This window comes from Falco biarmicus, chromosome 2, assembly GCF_023638135.1.
Source record: "Falco biarmicus isolate bFalBia1 chromosome 2, bFalBia1.pri, whole genome shotgun sequence".
NCBI lineage: Eukaryota > Metazoa > Chordata > Aves > Falconiformes > Falconidae > Falco > Falco biarmicus.
Genome location: NC_079289.1, coordinates 84,134,569 through 84,156,867, shown reverse-complemented (window position 1 = coordinate 84,156,867; position 22,299 = coordinate 84,134,569). Strand labels below are relative to the sequence as shown.

Genomic DNA, 22,299 nt, shown 5'->3' with positions numbered 1-22,299 from the left:
AACAAAAAAAGGCATTTCCCTTTTCCCTGCCTGGGTACTGTAATGACCATCCCTGGCCATTTGTGGGGAGAGCATGAAGGCCTTGCAGTGTTTAAGTGTCTGTTAATGCAGCAACAGAAAACATGAGTGAGGGAAAATACTGTTGCTGCTTTACCCTATCCTTATTTTCCCTTCTCTTTGTAATCCCTTCCCTTAAGGACTTGCTTTGTTCTTGATGTTCTGTCTCCCTAGAATACATGACAGTCAGTGAGTGAGAATAGCAAAGGCAGTTTGGACTTGTGTGCCCTTTAATGGCATGTGCTGCACAGGAGTTTGCATTAAACTTGTAGTCAGGAAATGTACCCAGAATAGGTGTACCTGTCAAACAAGTATGGTTATCTTAACAAGTGCAACAAAGTTTTGCAGAAATACTGTCTTGAGCCAAGAACTTTTAATACTGTAAAATTACTTTCCCAATTTAAGGGATACCCTGCGCTGCTAAGAATATGATTACCAGCTTTGGAGTTGTGTATAAAAAGTATTGTATGCTTTGTGCTTATACATAGTTCACGTAAGGTCTGGGCGCTTTCAGGACTGAGGAAAAAATATTTAGGTTAGTTGTGGAAAGAAAGGTACAGCTTGATTTGTTACTTCATTATTAGTTCCTTAAATTTTCTTTGAAACTGTTTCTCCTCAGTAAAAGGGCTACAGCCCTTTGGTACTGCTGAGCACATTGCTGGTAAGTAGCATGGGCCTTGTTGGTACATCTCCTTTTCTGCCTCTTATGTTTTAGAGCTCATTGAGTCATTATGTTTTCTACTAGAAGAGGGCGGTTGATTGTTTTAGTTTTGTTTGGTTTTCTACCATTTTACTGAACGCCAAGTAGGCAGTCAGAAAAGATCAGTTGTTGGTCAGGTACATCAGCTTGCCATTGAACTCAGAATTTGACACTTAGTTTGGCTGTAGTGTTACCCATGCTGTCCCCCATGTTGCCCCTTTTTCCACAAGCAAATCTAAGGTGATGTATGACCTCTTGGAGGATGTGGAAGGGGTAAGATACAGAAGATAGTTTGAAGAGGGATTCCTGAAACAATAAACATTGGTGTTACTAGTAAGATACTATCTATGGGTGTCTTTTTGTTCTTGCATTTGTGTATATATATGAAAAATGTTGTGCTCACACCACAGGACTATCCTGGTCTTCAGTAAGGTTCATGAAGACTTAAAACCAGGAAACTAAATTAAAGAGTTGCGTAGAGGAATACATGAGTCAGTAGCAAGTCAAAATGTCCCTGTAGTGTTGCCAGCCCTCTTCAGTTTTTAGCTGGTTTATGAAGGTAAAAAAGGTTTATATACTAGTCTGTGTTCAATCCCTTCTTCCAAACAACCACTGAACTATTTAGTCAATTTGAACCAAGACTTAGAGAGTAGAGGACTAAAATACAGTTAAGCTCCTTCCCTTTAGGGGAAGGGGCAATTAAGTGGAGGGCAAAGACCCAAGTGGTTCCTCTGCAAGTGGGAGTCTGTTCTGTGAGTGTAATGTCCATGTAGTAGTAGGGCAACCATTGTCTGTGTCATCAATCAACCTCTTGCCTGGTAGGTATTTGGGTGTCATAGCCAGGAAGCTAGGTATGTTTTGTGGGAGCTTGGAAATGAAGAAGTTTGGGGAGATACGGAGAGGGACAGCAGGAGAGTTTGTAGGAAAATGGACATAATTCGTTCCAGAGAACTCTTAAGTACTTGTAATTGCTGTAAGAATCTAATGTAGATTGTTGAAAGGAAGTTTCTGCACCACAGCCACTGGAAAGCTGTATTTGACGTTTCCTGGAGAAGAGCATGCTTGTTCCTTTTATAATGAAGGAAGGGTAAAGAGAAATGTAATTTCTGTTTTGCTGATTCAGTAGGTCTTTATTTTGTCACCAGCTCATAATATACTTATCTCAATTCCCACTGAAGAAAGTAAATTTTTTTCTTTCTGTGTGTTTTTTTTTTTCTTCTCCACCATGTGTTTTTCCCAATTTCCCAAGCTGTGTATGTCAGTATTCTGATGTTCATTCCCAAAGATCATGTTGTACCAAGCAGCCAGGGCCAGATGCCAAGGCAGCACTGCATGCCTAGGCAGTATCACACTGTTTCTGGTAGAAGACATCATGTAGCAGGCACATTAGTCCCTGTGTTTCCACCACACTTCCCAGTAGGCAGAGACATGTAGTTGTGACTCGGGGGGGGGCATGTGTTCTGCTTTCCTTTTGTTGTTGTTATAGTTGTGGTTGACATCCCAGATTATTTGTTAAAAGGGTAAAATATTGCAGACTGAATTATTAAAAGCTTAGCAATTTCTTCAGCACAAATATTTGGGTTTTAACAATGTGACTACCCAGAAAATTACACTAATTTTATTCAAGCAGCAAGTGGCAAAGGCAGTTTTGTCTTTGTGTAGTCTGCTAGGAAAAATTCAGGCTGTTAAAAGAGGTTATATATATTCTGAATAATTATTTTACACCTTCTGTTTCTATTACCCTACAATACTTAGTAATGAAAAGCTAAACGCTAAGGTGATGACATTTAAGGTGCTTTAATGTCTGCTGGTTTATTCACATTTATTTGCCATTACAGAGATACCATAGAATGGTTTGGGTTGGAAGGGACCTTAAAGTTCATCCAGTTCCAACCCCCCTGCCGTGGGCAGGGACACCTTCCACCAGACCAGGTTGCTGACAGCCCCATCCAGCCTGGCCTGGAGCGCTGCCAGGGATGGGGCACCCACAGCTGCTCTGGGCAGCCTGTGCCCCTGTCTCACCACCCTCACAGTGAAGAATCTCTTCCTTACAGCTAATATAAATCAACCCTCTTCCAGTTCAAAGCCATCTCCCCTTGTCCTATCACTACATGCCCTTGTAAAAAGTCCTGTAGCCCCTTCAGGCACTGGGAGGCTGCTGTGAGGTGTCCCCGGAGCCCTCTCTTCTCCAGGCTGAACAACCCCACCTCTCTCAGCCTGTCTTCATAGGAGAGGTGCTGCAGCCCTCTGAGCATCTTCCTGGCCCTCCTCTGGAGTCATCCTAACAGGTCCATGTCCTTCTGATGTTGGGGGCTCCACAGCTGAATGCAGTACTCCAGGTGGGGTCTCATGAGAGCAGAGGGGGAGAATCCCTTCCCTCGACCTGCTGGCCGTGCTTCTTTTGATGCAGCCCAGGGTACGGTTGCCTTTCTGGAGCGCAGGCACACATTGTCAGGCCACGTTGAGCTTCTCATCAACCAACACTCCCATGTCTTTCTCCTCAGGGCTGCTCTTGATAATTTGGTGAACTTGGTTTAAAATCAGTTTAGTCTCCATCCCACATGTCTTGTTGTCCCCACCCTACAATTTTGTTAGCAGACTGGGATGTCTTTATAGAGCTCCATTCACTTTGGCAGCAGTCCTTACAAGTACTGCAGTCTGTTCTTGCATGATGAATTACAGTGTTGGGTGGGCCAGGCCGGAAGAGTTAACTTTCCCACTTTGTTACAGCAGCTATGCCCAACCATTGTGCATTGTGCTTTTTTACAGAGAGGTTTGGTGAGGTATTGGGTTTATGGAGGGGGAAGGGAGGACAGTAGTATGGTACGATACCTTGATGTGTAACCTGGCCTCTGAAGTAGAACTAAACAAGTAGAAATAATGCTAACCTTTAGGAGTAGGTAATTTATTAGTATAAAACCCCTTAACCTCATGGTGTTCTACCAACTTGGGTAAACAGCTGTACCTTTCTTAAACTTTGCTGAAAGCTTTTGTTTCCTTAACTTTTCCCATACTATCAAAGACTCCAAGAAACTGAAAACAGTCCCTCAAACTACTGTTGCTGCTTTCAAATGCAGTTCTTGTTGGCTCTCTCCCTGGTTGGTGCAATGAGCTTCAGGCACTTTCTTGACTGGGAGCATCTCTTGTCTATTCTGTTTCCAAGATGAGGTATAAAGTACATGTAAATTCTTGTAGGACAGGTTGGGATCCTCTCATCTATTGCAAGTTCTTTTGCCAAATCACAGGTCTTGTTCTGCCCTTGAACTTTATGCAGGCATCCTGTTTTAATCACTAGCAGACTCTCAATGAATTTGCATGTGTTCATTCTGATCTCAAAAACTCTGATCCATATACTAAAGATAATGAGTTGACTTGACGATCTCTGCAGAGTGAATTTAAGTCTTAGATGAGGTATAAATAATTACAGTGGAGAATGTAATGCCTTTCAAATTCAATTAGGTAAAACAGAGCTTGTGGATTTGTTTAAAATGATACACACCTTCTACTATATATTAGCATTTTTGCGTATTCTAAATATGGAAAGCTTTGAAAAAGGTTAAAGCGTTCACCATTTCACAAGTGTTAGCTCTTTTTGGATAGCATTCTTATACTACTGAAATTAGCCTGCATGCAGTAGTAGTACAACTCGAAAGAGGGATTAATGTTGATCACAGAATTTCCAACACTGATGTATTTGTAACAATATTTGGGAATCGAGAGAAGCTTTTCCGAGCTCATCATAATTCAAAAACTCAACAGAATATTTCTTTTTTTGTTTACAGAATTGGTATTTGCAAGTTCCCTGCCTCAACAGTAATCATCATGGATAGTGGTAAGTTTGTTAACTTAGTGATAAGTGTACGTTCTTTATTATTCCCTATGAAGTGGGAATTAACACACCTCAAAACTGTCTTCTGCTCAAAATCCCAGTCTGTTTGCATGAAAAATGTCCTCTTCTATTGAACTGGTTTTGGTGTTACATATGGTGCTGTGGCGGGTTGACCTTGGCTGGATGCCAGGTGCCCGCCAAGCCACTCTATCATTCCCTTTGTCAGCAGGACAAGCAGGGAGAAAATAAGGTGGAAAAAACTTGTGCATCAAGATAAAGACAGTTTAATAAAGCAATAGCAAAGGCCATGCATGGACACAAAGGAAGACAAAAGGTGTTATTCTCTGCTTCCCATCAGCTCGTGATGTATGGCCACTTCCTGGGAAGCAGGGCTTCAGTACACATAGCAGTTGCTCCAGAAGACAAATGAATAAATAACAAATGCCCCCTGCCTTCCTCCTCTTTTCTCTTAGCTTTTATATCTAAGCAGACATCATATGGTATGGAATATCCCTTTGGTCATTTTGGGTCAGCTGTCCTGGCTATGTTGCCTCCCAAGATCTTGCCACCCCTGGCCTACTGGTGAGTCACGGGGAATGCTGGAGAGCCAGGCCTGACGCTGTGCTGGCACCGCTCAGCAGCAGCCAAACCACTGGTGTGTTATCACTACCTTCATAGCTACCAACACAAGCACAGCACCGTGAGGGCTGCTGTGGGGCTCAGCCAGGGCCAATACAGATGCAGGTCTTTGCCCACACTAAACTGAAGTGGAATCATACTACTGTTCTGACAGAGGTATTATATGCAGACCATAATAATAATCACAGACTCATTTGTGGACCTTTGAAAGCTAGCTGCAGAATAAAGACCACGGAGCAGAATTTCTAGTCTTTAGTACTTTTAACTGTTCTTAAGCTTGTCCCAGTAACTCCAATATCTCAGAGCAGAAGACACGTTCTGTTTTGTAAGTAAACACTCAAATAATTTTTCTCCCTTCTGCCCTATGCAAACCAAATATTTTTGTTATGATCACCTACAGAAAGTTTCAAATTTATCAGTAGCTGCAGCTTTGAATTTAAAATTAAATGTTTATTTCTAGTATGTTGTCATGGTTTTCATCCACTTGGGTGTTGGTAAGGTGTCAGGAAAATGAAGCCTCAACAATGGTCTTAATAGAGCTGGTTTTGGAGTCCAGGATACCCTGAGCTTTGCTTCAGCAATACTGCTGTGTCTCAGGATACTTCTCCCACGCTGCTACTCCCTGAAACCTATTTGCTTCGCCTGTGACAGCTTCAGCTTGCAGGCTGAGACATATTTACTCTCTCGTGACCTTGCCTGTCTCTTTCTGATTCTGATTAAATTTCACCTTGCTAGAGTACCTGTTCACTATTATGATAGCACACAGATTTTCCAGAGGTTGTGTAATAGATTGATCTGACTATATTACTCTTCAATAATAGTAAGTGAAACTAAGACTTTGGAATTATTTTCTTTGCAGCTTTCTGATGCATAAAAACTTGCTAAAAGCCAAGTGTTACAGTTACATACAGAGAGAGCCCAAGCATGTCCAAAAAATAAACATGTATTCAAATGCATTAAATTTGGTAATTGTACATCTTCATCTGTATTCTACAAAAACTGGGGAAGACAAAGAGACTTCAGATTATGTGTTTGTGTCTATCTTACACAAAGCCAAAATCATAATTCTGCTTTTTCCTTTATCTTGTATTTGCTAGTTAATTTTCTTCACAAAGTGAAAAAGTAAGTTTTATGTTGTTTCATTACTTTATTCTTGCCACATTCAATTCTTCCCTGATTATCTTCAGCTCCATAGTAACAGCTGTAGTAAATTCAGCCACGCTGTAGCTTGGCTAGGTGTGCATCCAACACAGAGTGGTTTTTTTACACACTCCTATGCAACTATAACTGCATGTCTACATGATGATGGTCTTGGAATACTAAGAAGTCAAAGTGCTTTCTGCAGTATGGTTCCATTATCTCTCTTTATAGGACTCATCAGGCAATGACTGATTCTCATTAAATCACTGTATTTCAATCAGTATCTCCATCAAGATTGCTTTGATCAGTGTATGTTTTTATGTTTCCTTGCTACTTTTTTATTGGCTTCTCAATAGGATTTAAATTCACTTGGGGTGTGCAGAGCTTTAAAAATGTCAAATCAAAACAAACAAATTAATATACTTCATTTTTTCAAGCCCTGCAGGGTCAAAAGCCATTCCTGGCCTGGACTAATCATAGATCATTGTTTGTCAGATACATTCAGAATTAATATAGAGTGTGGTTTATTTTCCTCAACAGCTTTTTTGCCTCTACATTTTTCTGTATTGTATTACGTGAGGAGAGAGAGAGACTTTCTGAATATGAATTGCTATATAAAAAAATTGGGGGGTTTAGATAGTCTCATATATTAGCCATTCTTGAATATTGAATTATTTTAACGTTCTGCTGTTCTTTGTCAATGCTTTTTGAAGCAGAAACGTGTGCTTAGCTCTTTTTGGAAAACTAAACAATTACCTAGAAACTCATCTTGATGTGTATCAAATGCAATATTTCATAACACACCAGCTTTTAAACCTTCATTCTCAGTTTGCTTCTTTGGTGAATTGGAAAGTGCATCCAGAAACAAAGATTTCTATGTTGTTTCTGAGAGCCAAAAGCTTTAAATGAGGGTATTTTCAGCTACCTGCATTTTCCTCTTTATTTCTTTCCGCTCTGCATCAGTACAAAGCTGTCATAGTTTCTCTCGTTGCTCTTCTCAGGGATGGATTCCGGCTGTGAAATGAAATTCCCTAGGTTTTATCTGCTGAAGGAAAGGAAACTTGATTTATAGTGCATTAGCTACTCTTCGGTGACTTCCACGTATGGGCACTCTTAAGAGAGCCTGGGCTGTAGCTTGTTCCACTTCAGGAACGGCCGCAGCAGTTGGTGAAGTAGGTAGAGCACTGGCAGTATTATCTCCATGCATGGCTGCATGCTGGCTTCCTGATGTGGACAAGTCCTGCAGCTCATCATGTTTAGGTGATCACTGAGGCGTGTTGAAAGAAACCAAGTTGTTCAGGCCTTGGGGGAAGTCAGGAGAACTGTGTAAGAAATGGAAAAAAAGCCGTCCTTTTGTTCTTTCCTGTCTGAAGAGAATTTTTGAATATTAACGTTTATGTTATTTAGTCAGTGAATTTGCGCTGTAGGAGGTGCCCATGTGTTCACCTGTGGTGCTGTAGAAGACCAAAACTGTGATAGGTGCCGTTGTAGAGTTGTATGCACTGAACCTCTGGCAACATCATGAATAGTGTAATTTGTGTGGTGCTTGTACATACCATATGTATTCAGCTGCAGGTATAGGCGTGACTGGTGTTTTGGAGCTTAATCTTCAAATCTTCATTTAATCCTTTGCAAAAGGAAGACGACTATCTAATGATTTATAACAAAGTATACCACAGAGACTAAACAAAATGAAGTAGATCAGCTGAATTATGGTAGTAGCGTCATTGCTGAAAGATGCCACCACATCTATCTAAAGCAAAAGAAAAGTGATCATCTTTTTAGACTTCCTGCCATCCTTTTTGAAAATTTTCAAATTTCCAAATTAAAAACCAGATGATTAAGGAAAAAAAACCGCAGCAAACGGATTCATATAAAATTACAGATAAGTCACTGCTTAAACTGATTAGTCTCTGTCCTTCAGCAGACAGTGAGTGTCTTCAGAGCATCAGTGGTCCCAGACTAGCTGTAAATGAACAAATGCAGGGCATAGTAATTACACCACCACCCCTTGCTGGTAGTGAGAACCCAAGAGCACTGTTGCATTGACTTGTTTCTTGTTTCCTCACCTGAAATACCTGGAGAATTTCTGCATCATTCACTGCAGACGTACCTCTCCAGTAATTCAGTCCGCTGGATTTTGGAGTGTTCCATTTGCTGCAATATTACTATAAAAATCAGTGGATCAGGGAGTTTGAGGGAAAGCTGGAACATCAGAAGGAAAGAGTTTTTTTTTAACAGAAAACTAAGAAAAGCAAATAAAGAATACCTGTGTCAGAACATTCATTGCCTTTTGGGGTCATTTTGTTTGATTCATCAAATAAGGTGAGGTTTTGTATATGTTTCAAGACAATAAAAAGAGGCTACTTCCCCCCACACCCCCAAAAGGGTCACTGTTTCCTAGTTGAGATTTCTGGAGTGAAGGGAGCAAATCTGCTTCAGAGTTGCTTAAGAAAACTTAGAACTTTAATAAATGCAGCTGTTCTGGGTAATACTCATAAATATTTATGTAAAAACTTCAGAGTGTTCTGGCTGTGATGACTTCAGGCAGTTGCAAATATCTGTTTGGATGTTCACAAGCAGGATTTATTTTTTCTTTGTCATCTTAGTTTAAGAAGTGGCTTGAGCTGAGCATGTGCCTGTCTCTTCTGAGCACTTTTCTTAGAACTGGCTTCAATCTTTTTTAAGCATGCATGACTGTGTTGCTGAATTGATGACATTATAGCAATAAGTACCAAAATTGGAGGCCTAACTACTTATAAATGTGAACAAAACTAAGAAGGGCCTTTTATCGTATTAAATAAAGAGGAAGGCTTTGGAAAAGCTCTTAATTTCTCAAAAGTGCATTTTCTTTTAGCAATGTTAGCATGAGGTTTTGGTTATGTACTTCAGAAGTGACCTTTGTTGTCTCCTTTCATTCAGTGTTCTTAACAGAGGACAAAGCCAATTCTGTGTTAAAAAGATATCCAAGAGCCAACACATTTCTGGAAGAATTAAAGCAAGGTGACATAGAACATGAATGCAGAGAAGAAATCTGTAGCTATGAAGAAGCAAGAGAAGCATTTGAAAATGAGGAAAAAACGGTATGTTTTGGTGTGTATGCAAAGATGGGTGGGGTGTATTGATACTAACTTTTGGGGTGTGCTGAAAGCTTGTATGTTTTCCAGCATTGCATTAGATTTGTTTTTCTTTTTGGCCTGTTTCTTTAAGCAAATAAAGTGTACAGTGGAGATGGATAGACTGCACAGCAATAACACTTGAATCCTGCATTGCAATTAAACTGAATTTGAACAGCGTAGAAGTCCCAAACATAGTCATGCTTATAAGTGTTGTGAAAATTGGCAGCTGGGAAGAAAAGGAAATGAATTAATACCCCTACTTGAAAAAGGAGGGCAAAACTGTCATCTGTTTGTCAGCACTGTTTACTCAAATAGCGTATGTACTGGTTCTCCTATCATCACACACTTAAGTCTGACCTGGATGTCATAAATGAAGTTGTCCCGCTTAGAAGAAATGATGGGATTGGGAGTGTTATGGGGAATATATAGAAGCAGAGGGCACAAGTCTTCCCTTCTCTCATTCCTGCAGGAATAACATGTTTATTGAGTATGTTCACGTGGAATGAGTGAGCAACTGGAAAAGCTTTCCATTTAAAATTCACCTTTGAATCCAGGTGCTAATGTAGCTGGCCAAAGTGTTCAGTGCCCAGACTATTAATATTCTACAAATAAGGAAAGACTAGTGCCCACCTTCAAGCTAAAATCCAGGAGCCCCCAGAGAGTAGTATTTAAGTAACAATGATCTAAAACATGGAAAGAGCAATAATTTCAGTGTTACCGTGTGTTATGCAAGGGCAGTGATACATTAATTTAGCGGGAAGTAAGTAGATACTGCCCACACAGAATTCTTGCATAAGTCTTTTGGCTTCTCTAATTAAAAGAAGTTTGTGGGCTAATGGGTCTGCCCATCATGACCCACATATACCTTATACTGCTTCCCAACAAATAAAAACAGCACACAGGTTTTTGATGGTGACCTCTGACTTTTTAATGCAATACAATCAAGAATATTTTTTTCCTTAGTTCAAGACAGACATGGATTAAATTAGGACTGAATTTGAGGATAAATCTAAAGTGAAAAATGTGAGTCAGAAAACGTAACTTAAAACTTCTATCCCTTGTGGGGTTTTGCACAGGGAAATTGTACTTTAATGGACAAAGTGGCACAGGGAGCCTTGCATTTTCTTCCAGAATTTACACGGGTCACACATTCCACTCTTCAGTGACTGTTCTACATCAAAAAACAGAGCTGTGTAAAGGCATACTGAGCTTTGTAAGTTCTTGGCATCTTTTTGTTGGAGGTCATACCTGGAGAGATGGGTAAGGCTGGAATGAGAACTTTCTGATTTATTAAAATGTAGTAGAACATGCAGCGTCTCTTTAAAGCTGCTTCTTTCTGAAGCTTTAAAGTACATGCACACACATGTTTTCTACTTCCCAAACCCAGCTTGGTGTGGCCATTTCTAATGACAGCTCATTGTATAATTAAGTTAGTGCGTACAATTACACAACTTGTGTAAAATCATAACACAGTATCACTTTTGCTTCAGTAGCATAAGAAGCTCAAGTCGTTAGAGAAAGCACAGCCTAAATATGTGCCTCTCACTTCAGCTTCTTTTTCGCCATTTAGGAACTTTTTCTGTTTTGGTAGGTAGCATTTCCCTTGTGGAGATATTTGGGAAATAGTAAAATAGAAATAGTTACATTTCCACTCTTGTCACAGCCTTTGTGCCATGGTGGATAAGGAGCTTCCAATAAGGTCCTTTTATCTGTTTCTCCTACTGTATCCTTTTTGCAGAGCTCCTTTATTCTGTTGTTGGTAGCTTGCTAATGTGCCAGGCTCTGCTGATGCGCCATTGTGCCTGACCTCATTTACTTAGGCTTTGTTTAGTCCATTGTCCCCCATCCTTACAGCTACTTAGTAAGAATGAACTTCCTGTGTCCCAGGGGAAGGAAATGGATGCAGCAGAATAGGGTAACGATACAGTGTGTTCAGAGTAACAAGGATGCAATGATTTCATAGTAGATAGACTGGAATTCAGATAGGGTCTGTAGCTTATTTTTCTCGTGCTAACTTTGTTTTTCGTAATTTTTCTCTTTGTATTTTTTATCTTGTCCACTTGGTTCTTTGTTTTTCTGCGGTCTTGTAGGGAGGTGTGCAACATACAGATCCTTAATATTAAAATAACATCAAGCAGTTCCCTCAAGTTATTTTTGATGCATGAATTTTTCTTGGAAGTTAGCATTGTATATGTTAAGTCCACATACGTAGCTGTCACGGAAATATTGAATGCCTTTAATACTGTGTGGGCTTGAGGATTTTTATAGTAATTCTGAACCTATTTAAAATGATAAAGTTAATACTATGATGTTAATAAGGCTAGAGCCAGCAGGGAAGAATTTGCAGGACTCTGTGGATAAAATAGGATATGAAATTCAGTGTTGACAAATGTAAAGCATGTGGGGCGAAAAGGAGGATTCATTATATACATGATTGGCTCCGAACTGAATTCCAGAACAAGAGCTGAATTTGAACCTATGAAGACTTGAATTCAGTGCTTAGCAGTAAAACACAAACAAAACAAAATAAAAAACTGATGCCAAGCATCCAAAGAAAGGAACAGGGATCAAAATGGGGAACATAATTAAGTCGCTGCACACTGCACCTTGAATGTGTCATGTACAGCTTGGATCACCCTGTCTCCTAAAAAGCAAATTAGTAGCTGAGGAAGGACCAGAGAAGTGTGACAGTTGACCAAAGACATGAGAAGACTTCTGTAACAACAGTAGATCAGGAAAGAGTTAAATCAGGGAATATGTGGTGATGTGTGTGAGGAGCATGGAGACTGAACTGAAGTCGGTCACTTGCCATCCTTTTGACAGGAGAGCCGAGGGCCTCAAAGGAAACTAGAAGGTGCAGGTTCAAAGCAGATAGATGTATCTCTTCTCACCACAGATAACAGAGGTGTGGACTGCCTTGCCACAGGATGTCTTGAATCCTAAAAGCTTATGTAGGTTCGGAAAACAATGATATAAATGGACGGAAAATAAATCAGTGTGGATCCATTGAATAAAAGGGGTCGGCTTGACTGACGGAAGTTCTTGAAGACAAATATATGGAAGCTGGGAGAGTATCACTGCCTGCTGATGTTTGAACTCTTCTTTCAGCAGTCTCTAATGGTTGTTGTCAGAGAGAAGGTAACAGATTAGATGAACCCTAGGTCTCATCTAGTAAAGCTGTTTATTTGTAGTACCTGTAGCCTGCAGGCAGCACTGTATGTGGTTACTGATCAGTTGTCAAAGGTTGTTGGGAGACTCACAAGATTTGTTCAAAGGTAACCGTGCAAAGTATCTGGGTGTGATTGAAGCTGGTATTAATTGTATTTCCATTAGCTCATTTTTTTAAAATTACATTGCATGAAGATTTTAAAAGCTGGAAGTCACAGATCTTCATTTGTATTTCAAATTTCCCACAAATTTTAAGTATTGCAGAAATTGCAAGGTTCTCTATATAGCTTTATTCCAGCGAAATAAACAAAACACTACAAAGCTCTAGCAAGCAGCTCAAATCTTGTCAGCAGCAGATCTAAGGTGATGTGAACAAGTAAACCTTCTAGCATCAGTCCGTGTGTAATTATGGATGCTGGATAAATACACAGAAGAGTTGAATCTTCCTGCCACCTGAAATTGAGGGCAAACCAGAAGAGAACAGTGTAGCAGGTATCCTCACTTCCCATTATTGCTTTGTTCGCATCCTCTGCCTACTGAATGCCAAGCAGTCTCCTGACTGGCATATTATTAGTCCACCTTTAAAACAAGTTGGATAATTAACCAAGAATCATTTGAGGCTGATGATACTGCCAAATGTAGTAAAGGCCTCAGCTGAAATCCTCAGCAGGGTGCGAGGCTCTTAACTTTCATCTGGATCCCTTATTTGATTCAGCATTCAGATTCAGTTGACTGATGCTGACTCTGTTCTGAGAAGTATTAGAAATAAAAGGGAAACGAAATTCTGGCAAATTGGCCATAACTGTCTTTGTGTGGGATGCCCTTGAGAATTCCTTTTGATTATTTCAGACTGGATTTGCCAAAGTAGTAAGGGGCGTTCAGAAAAGTACTTCTCGTCGGGAATATGTTAGATGTTTTCTAAGTCTTTTCCATTGCGGTTGTCTGATTCTGTGGCCTGTTTAACTTCGTTTTTCAGCCTTTTAAGGCATATATGCCTGGTATTCCCAGCTGTACAGTGCTTGAGCATAAATGATTACTGGAGTGTCCTCTTGATGAAATAATTAACTTGTGATTTATGAAGTAGAAAGTAAGTCCTTTTTGTTGTTGGTCTAAGAGACCAGCAACTGTGGAAGGGATATTTGTGCTGTGAGTTTTTCAACTTTTAAATTATTCTTTAACCTTCTGTATGAGTTCTACAGCAACTTCCTAGACTGTCAGTATTTTCCCCGCTTGGCTTATTTTCATAGGAGTTCGTACAAATCCTCACACTCTGCAAATTTATCCAAGTCCTTTGTGGATTTGCTGGGCATGATTTGACTTTGACCAAGTGGCTTGTCCTCGTCCTGTGCCTTCGCTTAACAGTGCAGCATAGCTTTGGCATGAGTGAGCAGAGAGGGAGCTGCTTGGCAGCTGCGCAACTCAAACCCAAAGTATTAGTTTCCTGCAGTTCCATCAGTATGAACTAGCAATCTTTGTGCTTCTGTTTGACATTCGGCTTGCAAAACTGCAAGCTGGAAACCTGGGGTCTAGTATGCTAATAAGTTTTTCGTTGGTGGGGTTTTGTGGGAATAGTTTTTTGGATTGTTGGGTTTTTTTCCCAAAGAGGAAAATTTAAAGAAAGATTTACTTTTTTTTTTTTTATGACTAAACAAGTGTTTCTTTCTTAGTGTTTTTCACCTGTGAACAGAACTTTATTCCTCTGTCTCTGTAAGATAGCCTTAGACCTGAAGCTCTGTAATTGTTGATGGGGGTTATGTCTGAACTGTCTTGGAATTTTCTGTGCCTTGCATGTAAATGAAAGTGGACAGTAAACAGCTTTCATCCTTAAGGCAGTTCAAACTCTTACCTTAAGCTCTTTATGCTCCTGTCTGGTCACAACATCAACTTGAACATCCCCCACAGCCACATACCCGATTCTGAACTAATTGCCTGCCACTCTGGGAAAACAGCTTTTCTGCTGATTTACCATGTTACAGAGTGACAAAGAGAGATGCTGGTATGTCAGCTTTCTGAAGAAGGCATAGAGACATCTTCTCCAGCAAATAGAGCTGAACTAGAAGTAACATGGGAACAATACTAAACAGTGGAGAAGGTGCATTTCTTCTGCAGCCTACAACACAAAATAAATTGCTTGGGAAAAAGTGTGATTCCTTCTTTTTTATGAAAACTTCCCTCCTCCTCCACAGAGTCTTTAAAATGACATATCCTTGCATAGTACTTTCGATGACTTTCAGTAAATCTATGCAACTTTGGCCTCAGAAACATTGTACCATTTTATTCCTTTGCTGTGTTGAGGCAGTAGAACAATGAAGTGGGAAGTTTGGTTCAAGTACAGACAGTAACATTTAATTACCCTAATGAATCTTTTCTGCGTTTTCAGTTGATAATATATTTATTATTTATACTGCTAAAGAATCTAGTTAGTTGTATTCAAACCAGATGGAAGGGTAATAGGTAACAGATCTTCTTAACTGCCTGGTGATCTAGTGGGGAGAGGCGAGGAGTTCGGTTCTGTTGGTTTTTATTACACAGAGATCCCAAAAGTCCATAGTTGTACAGCTGTCATTTTTTAATGTTAGTTTCCCTCCTCAAATACATTTTTCTGAAGTTGGCACAGCTGATCTGGGGTTCACTGTGGAACGTTGCATCAAGGAAGGCCCTTGTAGAGAAGTATTTAGAGACATTAATCCATTTTCCAAGACTTGCTTATTTTGTTTGATATCATTGCTACCTAACTAGCTTAGATGATTTGTACCTGGGCTTACATCAAAGAGGGGCACTGTGATGAACGGCTTGTGATGTCAAGCCTTGGAATTTAGGAAAGATGTCTGATCCTGGATTGCTGTAGGAATTAACTTTTTTCTTTTTTTCCTTTTTTTTTTTTTTTCCAGCTGCCTATAGGTACTTGAGTATAGATGCAAGAACAACTGAATTTATCTTCTGTAAAAGAAAATCTACAGAATAGGCAGTTGTTTCATGCATATAGTATTGCTCTTAACCGTAATAAATTCTAATTGAGAAGCACTGTGAGCATGTGTTCTGTCCCTGGCTTTGCACAGGGCAAGCTTCGCCTCCACAGTAGAGGGGCCATGCTGCTTCTGGACTCGGGCTGCCTCTGAGATAGTTTGGTGGCATTATCTGTCTAATGTCGATCATGTGGCAGCAGTCCTGAACTAAAAAAACTGATGGATCTGATTTGTCTGTGCACAGTCAGTCGGCAAACTGAATGCATCATTTACTAATAACTGAGCAATGACAATACCAGTTTTATCTGGTGACTATATATATTTATAATACTTGCATGTGAGACGTGTGCTGTCATTTGAAGTCGATGCTGGCATGAGTATAAATGGGTCAAGTCTCCGCATTTTTAAAGAAAACTAAAGGATTCAGTGTTTCTGGCATGAATTTGCTTGGGTATTTGTAAATATATTTTTTTCAGAAATTATACATGACTATAAACCACAATGGAAGTGTTTCTTAGTAGAAGAGATCTTGTAAGTGAGGAGGACAACTTTTTTGAGGCAGGGTATGCTTTTATTTCTACTTTTTGGGGGTTTTTTATAGCATTCACTGCAGAGAAAATTGGATGGCAACGTGATCTTTGTGCTCCTAATTGTGCATATTAGTATAGCAAAGAGTACTTTTCAAGTATTGGTGTCCTCCTTCATCTTTGTTTTCGCTTATTCATGTTTTCACTTTCTGTTCCATTTATCTGTAGCTGTGTTGTCAAAATTTCTAGAATACAATAAGCTGTGTAATATTCTCATAGTGCTGGAGCTATTTTAAACTATGAACAGGGAATGTGAATCAACTCAAAATAAGCTCACAATTGCTTTATGAGACAGGGGGAGGGATAAGTCTAAATTATGAGTGACAGTACAACATAGTTGTGCTTTGCCAAAATGGTCTTGTCATTCCAAAACAGTATTTCCCTGTCAAATTATATTAGTACAGTATTACAATTTTAAAACAAACAAAGAAAACCCTAACTTTTACCTTGAGTGGTGCTGAAAATTTTTGATTGACCAGATGGCTGATGTGCATGCTGATTAGTTTCTTATTATTACTACTATTGTTATTATTAATTATTATTATTGTTGTTGTTTACCTAGTCCTGTCTGTGCTGCACATTTATAAATACTAAGTGCAGACACATAATCTTAAAAGCAGCGAGGAGTTCGTTTTAAAAAACAAAATAACATTTTGTGTCACTAATCACATCAGAAGAAAATTTGGAAGTTTATTGTGCGTGTTTATCCATATCAGTTCTTATTTTAATCATCAGTATTTGAAATGCCTTTTTTTTTCCTCATGCATTTAAAACAACTTGATTACAGTGATTATTGTTTTTTTTTAACTGCCCTATAGTTTCTGACTTATCCTGTCTTGCTCTTCTAGAAGGAGTTCTGGAAAGTCTACAAAAATGGACTTCAGGGAGAAAGTAACACAGGACATACCTGGTATTCATTTTACCTTGCATTTCCATTAATCATTGGCCTTTTTGTTATCCTCATTGTCATTTTTGTCATATGGAGATGCCTGTTTAAAAAGAAAATGCGTAGACAGTCGGTGTACGTGCATAGGGGAGCCCACGAAGCAATGGGTGATGGTGCTGTGACTGATGGCAGAGGTCCTCTTCCACCGCCTCTCAGCATTGTTCATTCCCCACAGGAGGAAATGTATGAAGTCAGTGGGCTCTCTCCAGGAGGTCTGAGCTATACGGATGGGCGGTCAGACTCAATATCCACAAGGCTCTCAAACTGTGATCCTCCTCCTTCATACGAGGAAGCCACTGGTGAAATCAGCATGAGAAGTGAAACCGAACAACATTTAGATCCACCCCCACAATACGAAGACATTGTGAATTCCAGTTCAGTCACTGCAATTGCACTATCTCCTGTTGTCACCAGTACTAAGTAAAGCAAGAAGAATGCTATGGACGTTTTAAAAATCACTAATCATTTTGTAGCACTTTATCTTGGCTTATTATGCATTTCTGTAATTTAAAGGACTTGTATAACAAACTTCACTTTTGTTTTAGATTCACTTTTCTTTGGGTTTGGGATTTTTCCCCCTGCGGCAGGTCTTAAAAGATAAGAAATCTGTATTGGGAGTGTAGTGCAGATACAAAGGTGGTGCTCTGTCGCACTTCTCAAAAGTACCTCTGCTTTGAGGGATGTTACTTATTTTATTGCAAACATTGTCCACATTCCCCACAAGATTCATGGAATCCCCCTCCCCTTTCTTACTGCTGACCATCAGAATTGCCTGATAGGGAATCCTTAAGCAACATTTTAGTTATTTACACTAAAGGGGACTGATTTTGCAGTATTGCCTCTTGTCTGATTGGTTCCTTTTTCTCACTTGGATTTTTGCTACATGCTGCACCCTGTGCTGGGCCCTTGGAAGGCTGAGAGCGGTATGCCTTTGTGTTCAAACCAGTATCTCGTTAAGAGTATGCTGGCATAATAGCAATAATTTTCAGAGTCCTAGCAGAAGAGGTGTATTCTAAAGCTTTTGCTGTTACAACTCAAAATTCTGTAATGTTTAGAAGCTAACAATTCAAGATACTGATTAGTTAATTTAATAGTGCACTTCTTTTCTGTTCTGCCTTTCCTCTCCGTTTTCACTTGTGCATTCTAGAGGTGAGAAGTGTGCATATATGAACTTTCAAGCTCTAAAGTTAATGCAACAGTACATAATGAAATACTGAAGTACTCAAGAGTGGATAAAATCCTGATCATAGTCTTCCTACCATAGTCTTCACTGGGACCAGGGTATTATCCATAAACATATTAAACCCAAAGTTATTACTTTCCATTTTAAAAGGGAGAAAAAGGGAAAGCATTCAGTGTGTGTGACTTTTTTTTCCCCAACTATGAAATAAAAGCGCCTTCCCCAAGTCCTGATATTCTTTTGTCTCTTGCATACTTACGTGTACCATGTGTGCACCTTGTATGGTGGCCATGGAAATCCTTTGCAGAGAACATAGATTATACCTTTTTTCAACAGCAAATATATTTATTGCTTATCCATTCCAACAAGGTGCTTCTGTTGCAAAAGTTAACAATATGTTATGATGAAATAAAACTACTTACATTTTTCATTATTTCTAAGACCAGTGTGGTGCTTTTATCCATGACATGAATTCTTTAAAGTGCACTCCATTTTCAGCGTACACAAGTCTTTTTCTTTTTTTTTTTTTTTTTTCCCCCAGCTCTTAGGTTACAGGTGCTCGTCAGAGTAAGAGGTGCTGGGAAGCATGTTAGTCCAGGCTGGCTGCAGAAGGTGTGTGGCCAGCCTGTCTCTGCTCTCTCCAGCTGTGAGCTGTGGGGCCCACCTGATGTATGGCAGAACCGTGAGGACCCACCGTGTTGTATTTCCAAGAACATGATGCAGAAATAATCCAACCATTAGTCTGAAGTGACTTTTTGAGGCTGAAGAGGTGTGGATTTCTGTCAGACTTGAAGCAAGTTGGAATAGAGGCTTGTACAGAATTTCAACCACCTGGTTTAGACACTGATGATAGTTAAGGTGGTGCAAGCTGTAGTGTAGCAGTACTTTTTTCCCAGCTTGATTTAAAAGTTTTATTGCTTGGTTCAGCTTCGGAATATTCATTTGAGGTTTTTTTTGTTCCCATGCCAAGGTAGTGTGGTGGTATTGTTCTGTGTTCTACTAATCGGTTCGCACCAACTGCAATGTATTTAGCCCTGAAGGACTGCTGTGATATGTCGGCTTTCTTACAACAGAAACCCAAACTGCATCTTGTTCCGAAGACCCCAAATGAAATGCCAGTGCCATCCGTTTGAAATTACTCTTAATGTCTGAGATGTGTGCTGGTGTCTACTGTCTTGTGGGGGCTTGGCTTGTCTTTTCCATAAGGAATTTTACAGAAAGCTGCTGAAAATAAATCTGTGGTCATAGATGGGTGTGTATATGCACACTCTAAGAATTTGATACAATGTATTGACAAATTAAGGCTTTTATAATTCATTTCACGTACTTACTTTTGATGAGAGTAGGTTGCCCGAGTTGTTTACTGGGGATTTTCAGTTGCCAAGGCAAGTTGTATTAAGAGTTCGTCTATGAACTCCAGGCCAAATTGTTGTCAAAAAGATAACTCTTATTTATTAAATATAATAGATATTGGGCAGATAAGTACAATATGTTCGGACATTTGTAGTAGGACTTGCCTGGTTCTTGTTTTAGGACTGTCTGGCCTTTTCTTTGAAGTGGTTTTGGCTCTTGTGTGTCATGAATTGCCACTTGTAGAAGTTAAAGCTCCTTTTATACTGAGCAGCAGTTAATATACTGCTTTAGGCAGACGTTACCAAAACAAAGTGCCTCACCTCAACCTGCAGGAACCAACTCAAAAAGAGATGGTATTTCAACATCCATGCCATATTGGCATCTCTGTGCCTGCTAGCACAGCTAGTAGTTTTAGCAGTAATTTTCCTTGTTTGGATATAAGACTTTACTGTACAAAATGCATGGAGATCACCCATTTCACAGTAGGTCATTCAGCAGCTGCCATCATCCCATGAACATGGGCAGTGTAGTTTAGACATGAGCTGGCTTTTTTTTTTTCTTTTTGTTTTTTGTGGGTTTTTTTTTGTTTGGGTTTTTTTTTAATTACTCTTTATTTCACTACCACTTTTAATAGCTTTATGTTTCTGCCTCCTGAGTTGACTGTGTTGCTGTATCCTGTAGAAACTTCTATGTGCAATGCAAACGTGATGCTTGTTTTTCCAAAAAACCAAATATCTAAAATTATCTATGAGTTGAATTTATTGGGCTATGCCTTTTCCATGTACATGGGCATGAAAGCCATTGTAGGCTCTAATCTTACATCTTGGTGAATAAATGTCATAATGAAACTAAACTTGAGTGTGACAGTCACCCGAATGTATTACCTCTAAGACATGAAATGCTTTCTCCATGTCGGAATAATGTCAAATTACAAATTATTTTGTTCTGTTTTGTGAAATGCAGAAAGATATCTTAAGTCTTGTGTCTGGCTTTTCTAACCTGATTGAAAAATGAAATTTCATCTGTACTGGATTTTTATACAGCTTTTTTTTTCCAGGTCACTTAATAGTTTTACCAATCCTGTAATTGCATTGTCATGCAATAAATATAAATTTATAGTTGTACCTGTAAAAGTTTTGCAAGTTTTAATGCAGTACTGTCTTGACTGGTGACATGAATAGTCAAGATACTGCCTTTCCCACTTTTGAATGTAACATTGAATTTAATCTTGGATCAGGACTGAGATGATTTATCTACTACAACTAATTTAAATATATGTCGCTGTTTCAAGAAATTATGGAAATTAATTATTTGCTTAGATGTTATTTAGCTTTAGTGAAGGTTGTTCTGACTTCACTGGATGTAACCTCTGATTACAGTATTGCATATTTTAAATGGGTTTGGTTTACATTACATTATCCTATTTAAACATTTTTGCCTATGTTTATAGAAAAATTTTTGTAACATTTGTTTTTCAATATGCTAAATAAATTTTTTTAAGATGCCTCTAATGTTTCAAAATATCAATTCTACACAACTACAGTGAGAATTAACTGTGTATTTAAGTGGTGGTCTTTTAATTTCCATTGTTATTGTACTTAATCAGTTGCAATGAATCAGTTGTTTTGATAACTTTAAATACAATTTTGTTGGCAGGTAGACGATATTCTTACAAATTTCACCCTCAATGTTAATCAGATTTGTGAATTTATTGATTTTTCATTTCTTAAAAATCATTTGTTGTAGCCATAGCTAAACAACAGTTGCAGGCAGAGGGGAAGCAGTAATTATTCTCTGTTACAGCAGATTGAAACGGTATACTGTAATAAAGAAGTGTTTTAGTCAGAGGACTTAATTTCAAATTTGGCTACAGCCATTTGAAAGAAAGCGATTGCAGACTTTTGCATGAGCTCTGGAAATGACATACTAATAGCGAATGAAGAAAAAAAAAAAGAAAAAAACAACCACCAACCTTGCAGCATAATGATCCCTGCTGGAAACTAAAGATCTGCATACCAGTCAAGACAAATGTTGTGTCGTTCTTTCTCGCTCAGCTGCTGGTAAAAAGGATGTGTCCCTATTTTTCCCTAGCTTACTGCATGGCCAGAGTCTTTTGGAGACGTTGGTGAAGCCCAACAGGAGGTACATGTCATAGAGTTTCATGAACACAAGTATGGTTTTGTGCTGGTCATAACAAAACTGTAAGAAGAGCCGCTTGAAGTAAAAATGTGTGTGTGTGACTTTCCAAGCCATCATGTGCACAAGGTAGCACCTTGCTCCCCTTGGTAAGCTTTTATTTATGTAGCTTAGACCAATGCCATCAAACTAGAATGCGCTGTGTTGGGTTAAGTGGCATTCGCTGTGCACATACACGTTCAGTGTCCTGACCATACATCCATCAGCATTAGCTAATGTGTTTGCACATGGTTCAATGCATGATTGCTTCTGCATGCCTGGCTTCTAGCTACTGAAATGTGGCAGATACAATATTAAACTGGTATCATGAATCTCAGTGCCAGGTTACTACTGTTGAACGTTCATTATTTGTTTCATATGCCTTGAACACTGTTCTTTGCCACTCTAAATCACACCAATAGATTCCTTTTTATCTTCTG

The 22,299-nt window shown here is 39.1% G+C and overlaps 1 protein-coding gene across 2 annotated transcripts in view; it reads left to right on the top strand.

Moving 5' to 3' along the window:
* The window catches only part of PRRG1 (proline rich and Gla domain 1), a 35,108-nt gene extending 13,919 nt beyond the window's left edge, over positions 1 to 21,189 (top strand). The window contains exons 2-5 of one of the 2 annotated variants that reach the window (XM_056328749.1): positions 4,540 to 4,589; positions 9,288 to 9,448; positions 17,054 to 17,115; positions 17,327 to 17,517. In XM_056328749.1, coding sequence (XP_056184724.1) covers positions 4,580 to 4,589; positions 9,288 to 9,448; positions 17,054 to 17,115; positions 17,327 to 17,369 — 276 coding nt within the window. In that variant the 5' untranslated portion in view covers positions 4,540 to 4,579 and the 3' untranslated portion in view covers positions 17,370 to 17,517. Of the gene's footprint in view, positions 1 to 4,539; positions 4,590 to 9,287; positions 9,449 to 17,053; positions 17,116 to 17,326 lie in introns of both variants that reach the window. The other variant, XM_056328748.1, reaches the window with a different exon arrangement.
* Positions 21,190 to 22,299: the final 1,110 nt, after the last annotated feature.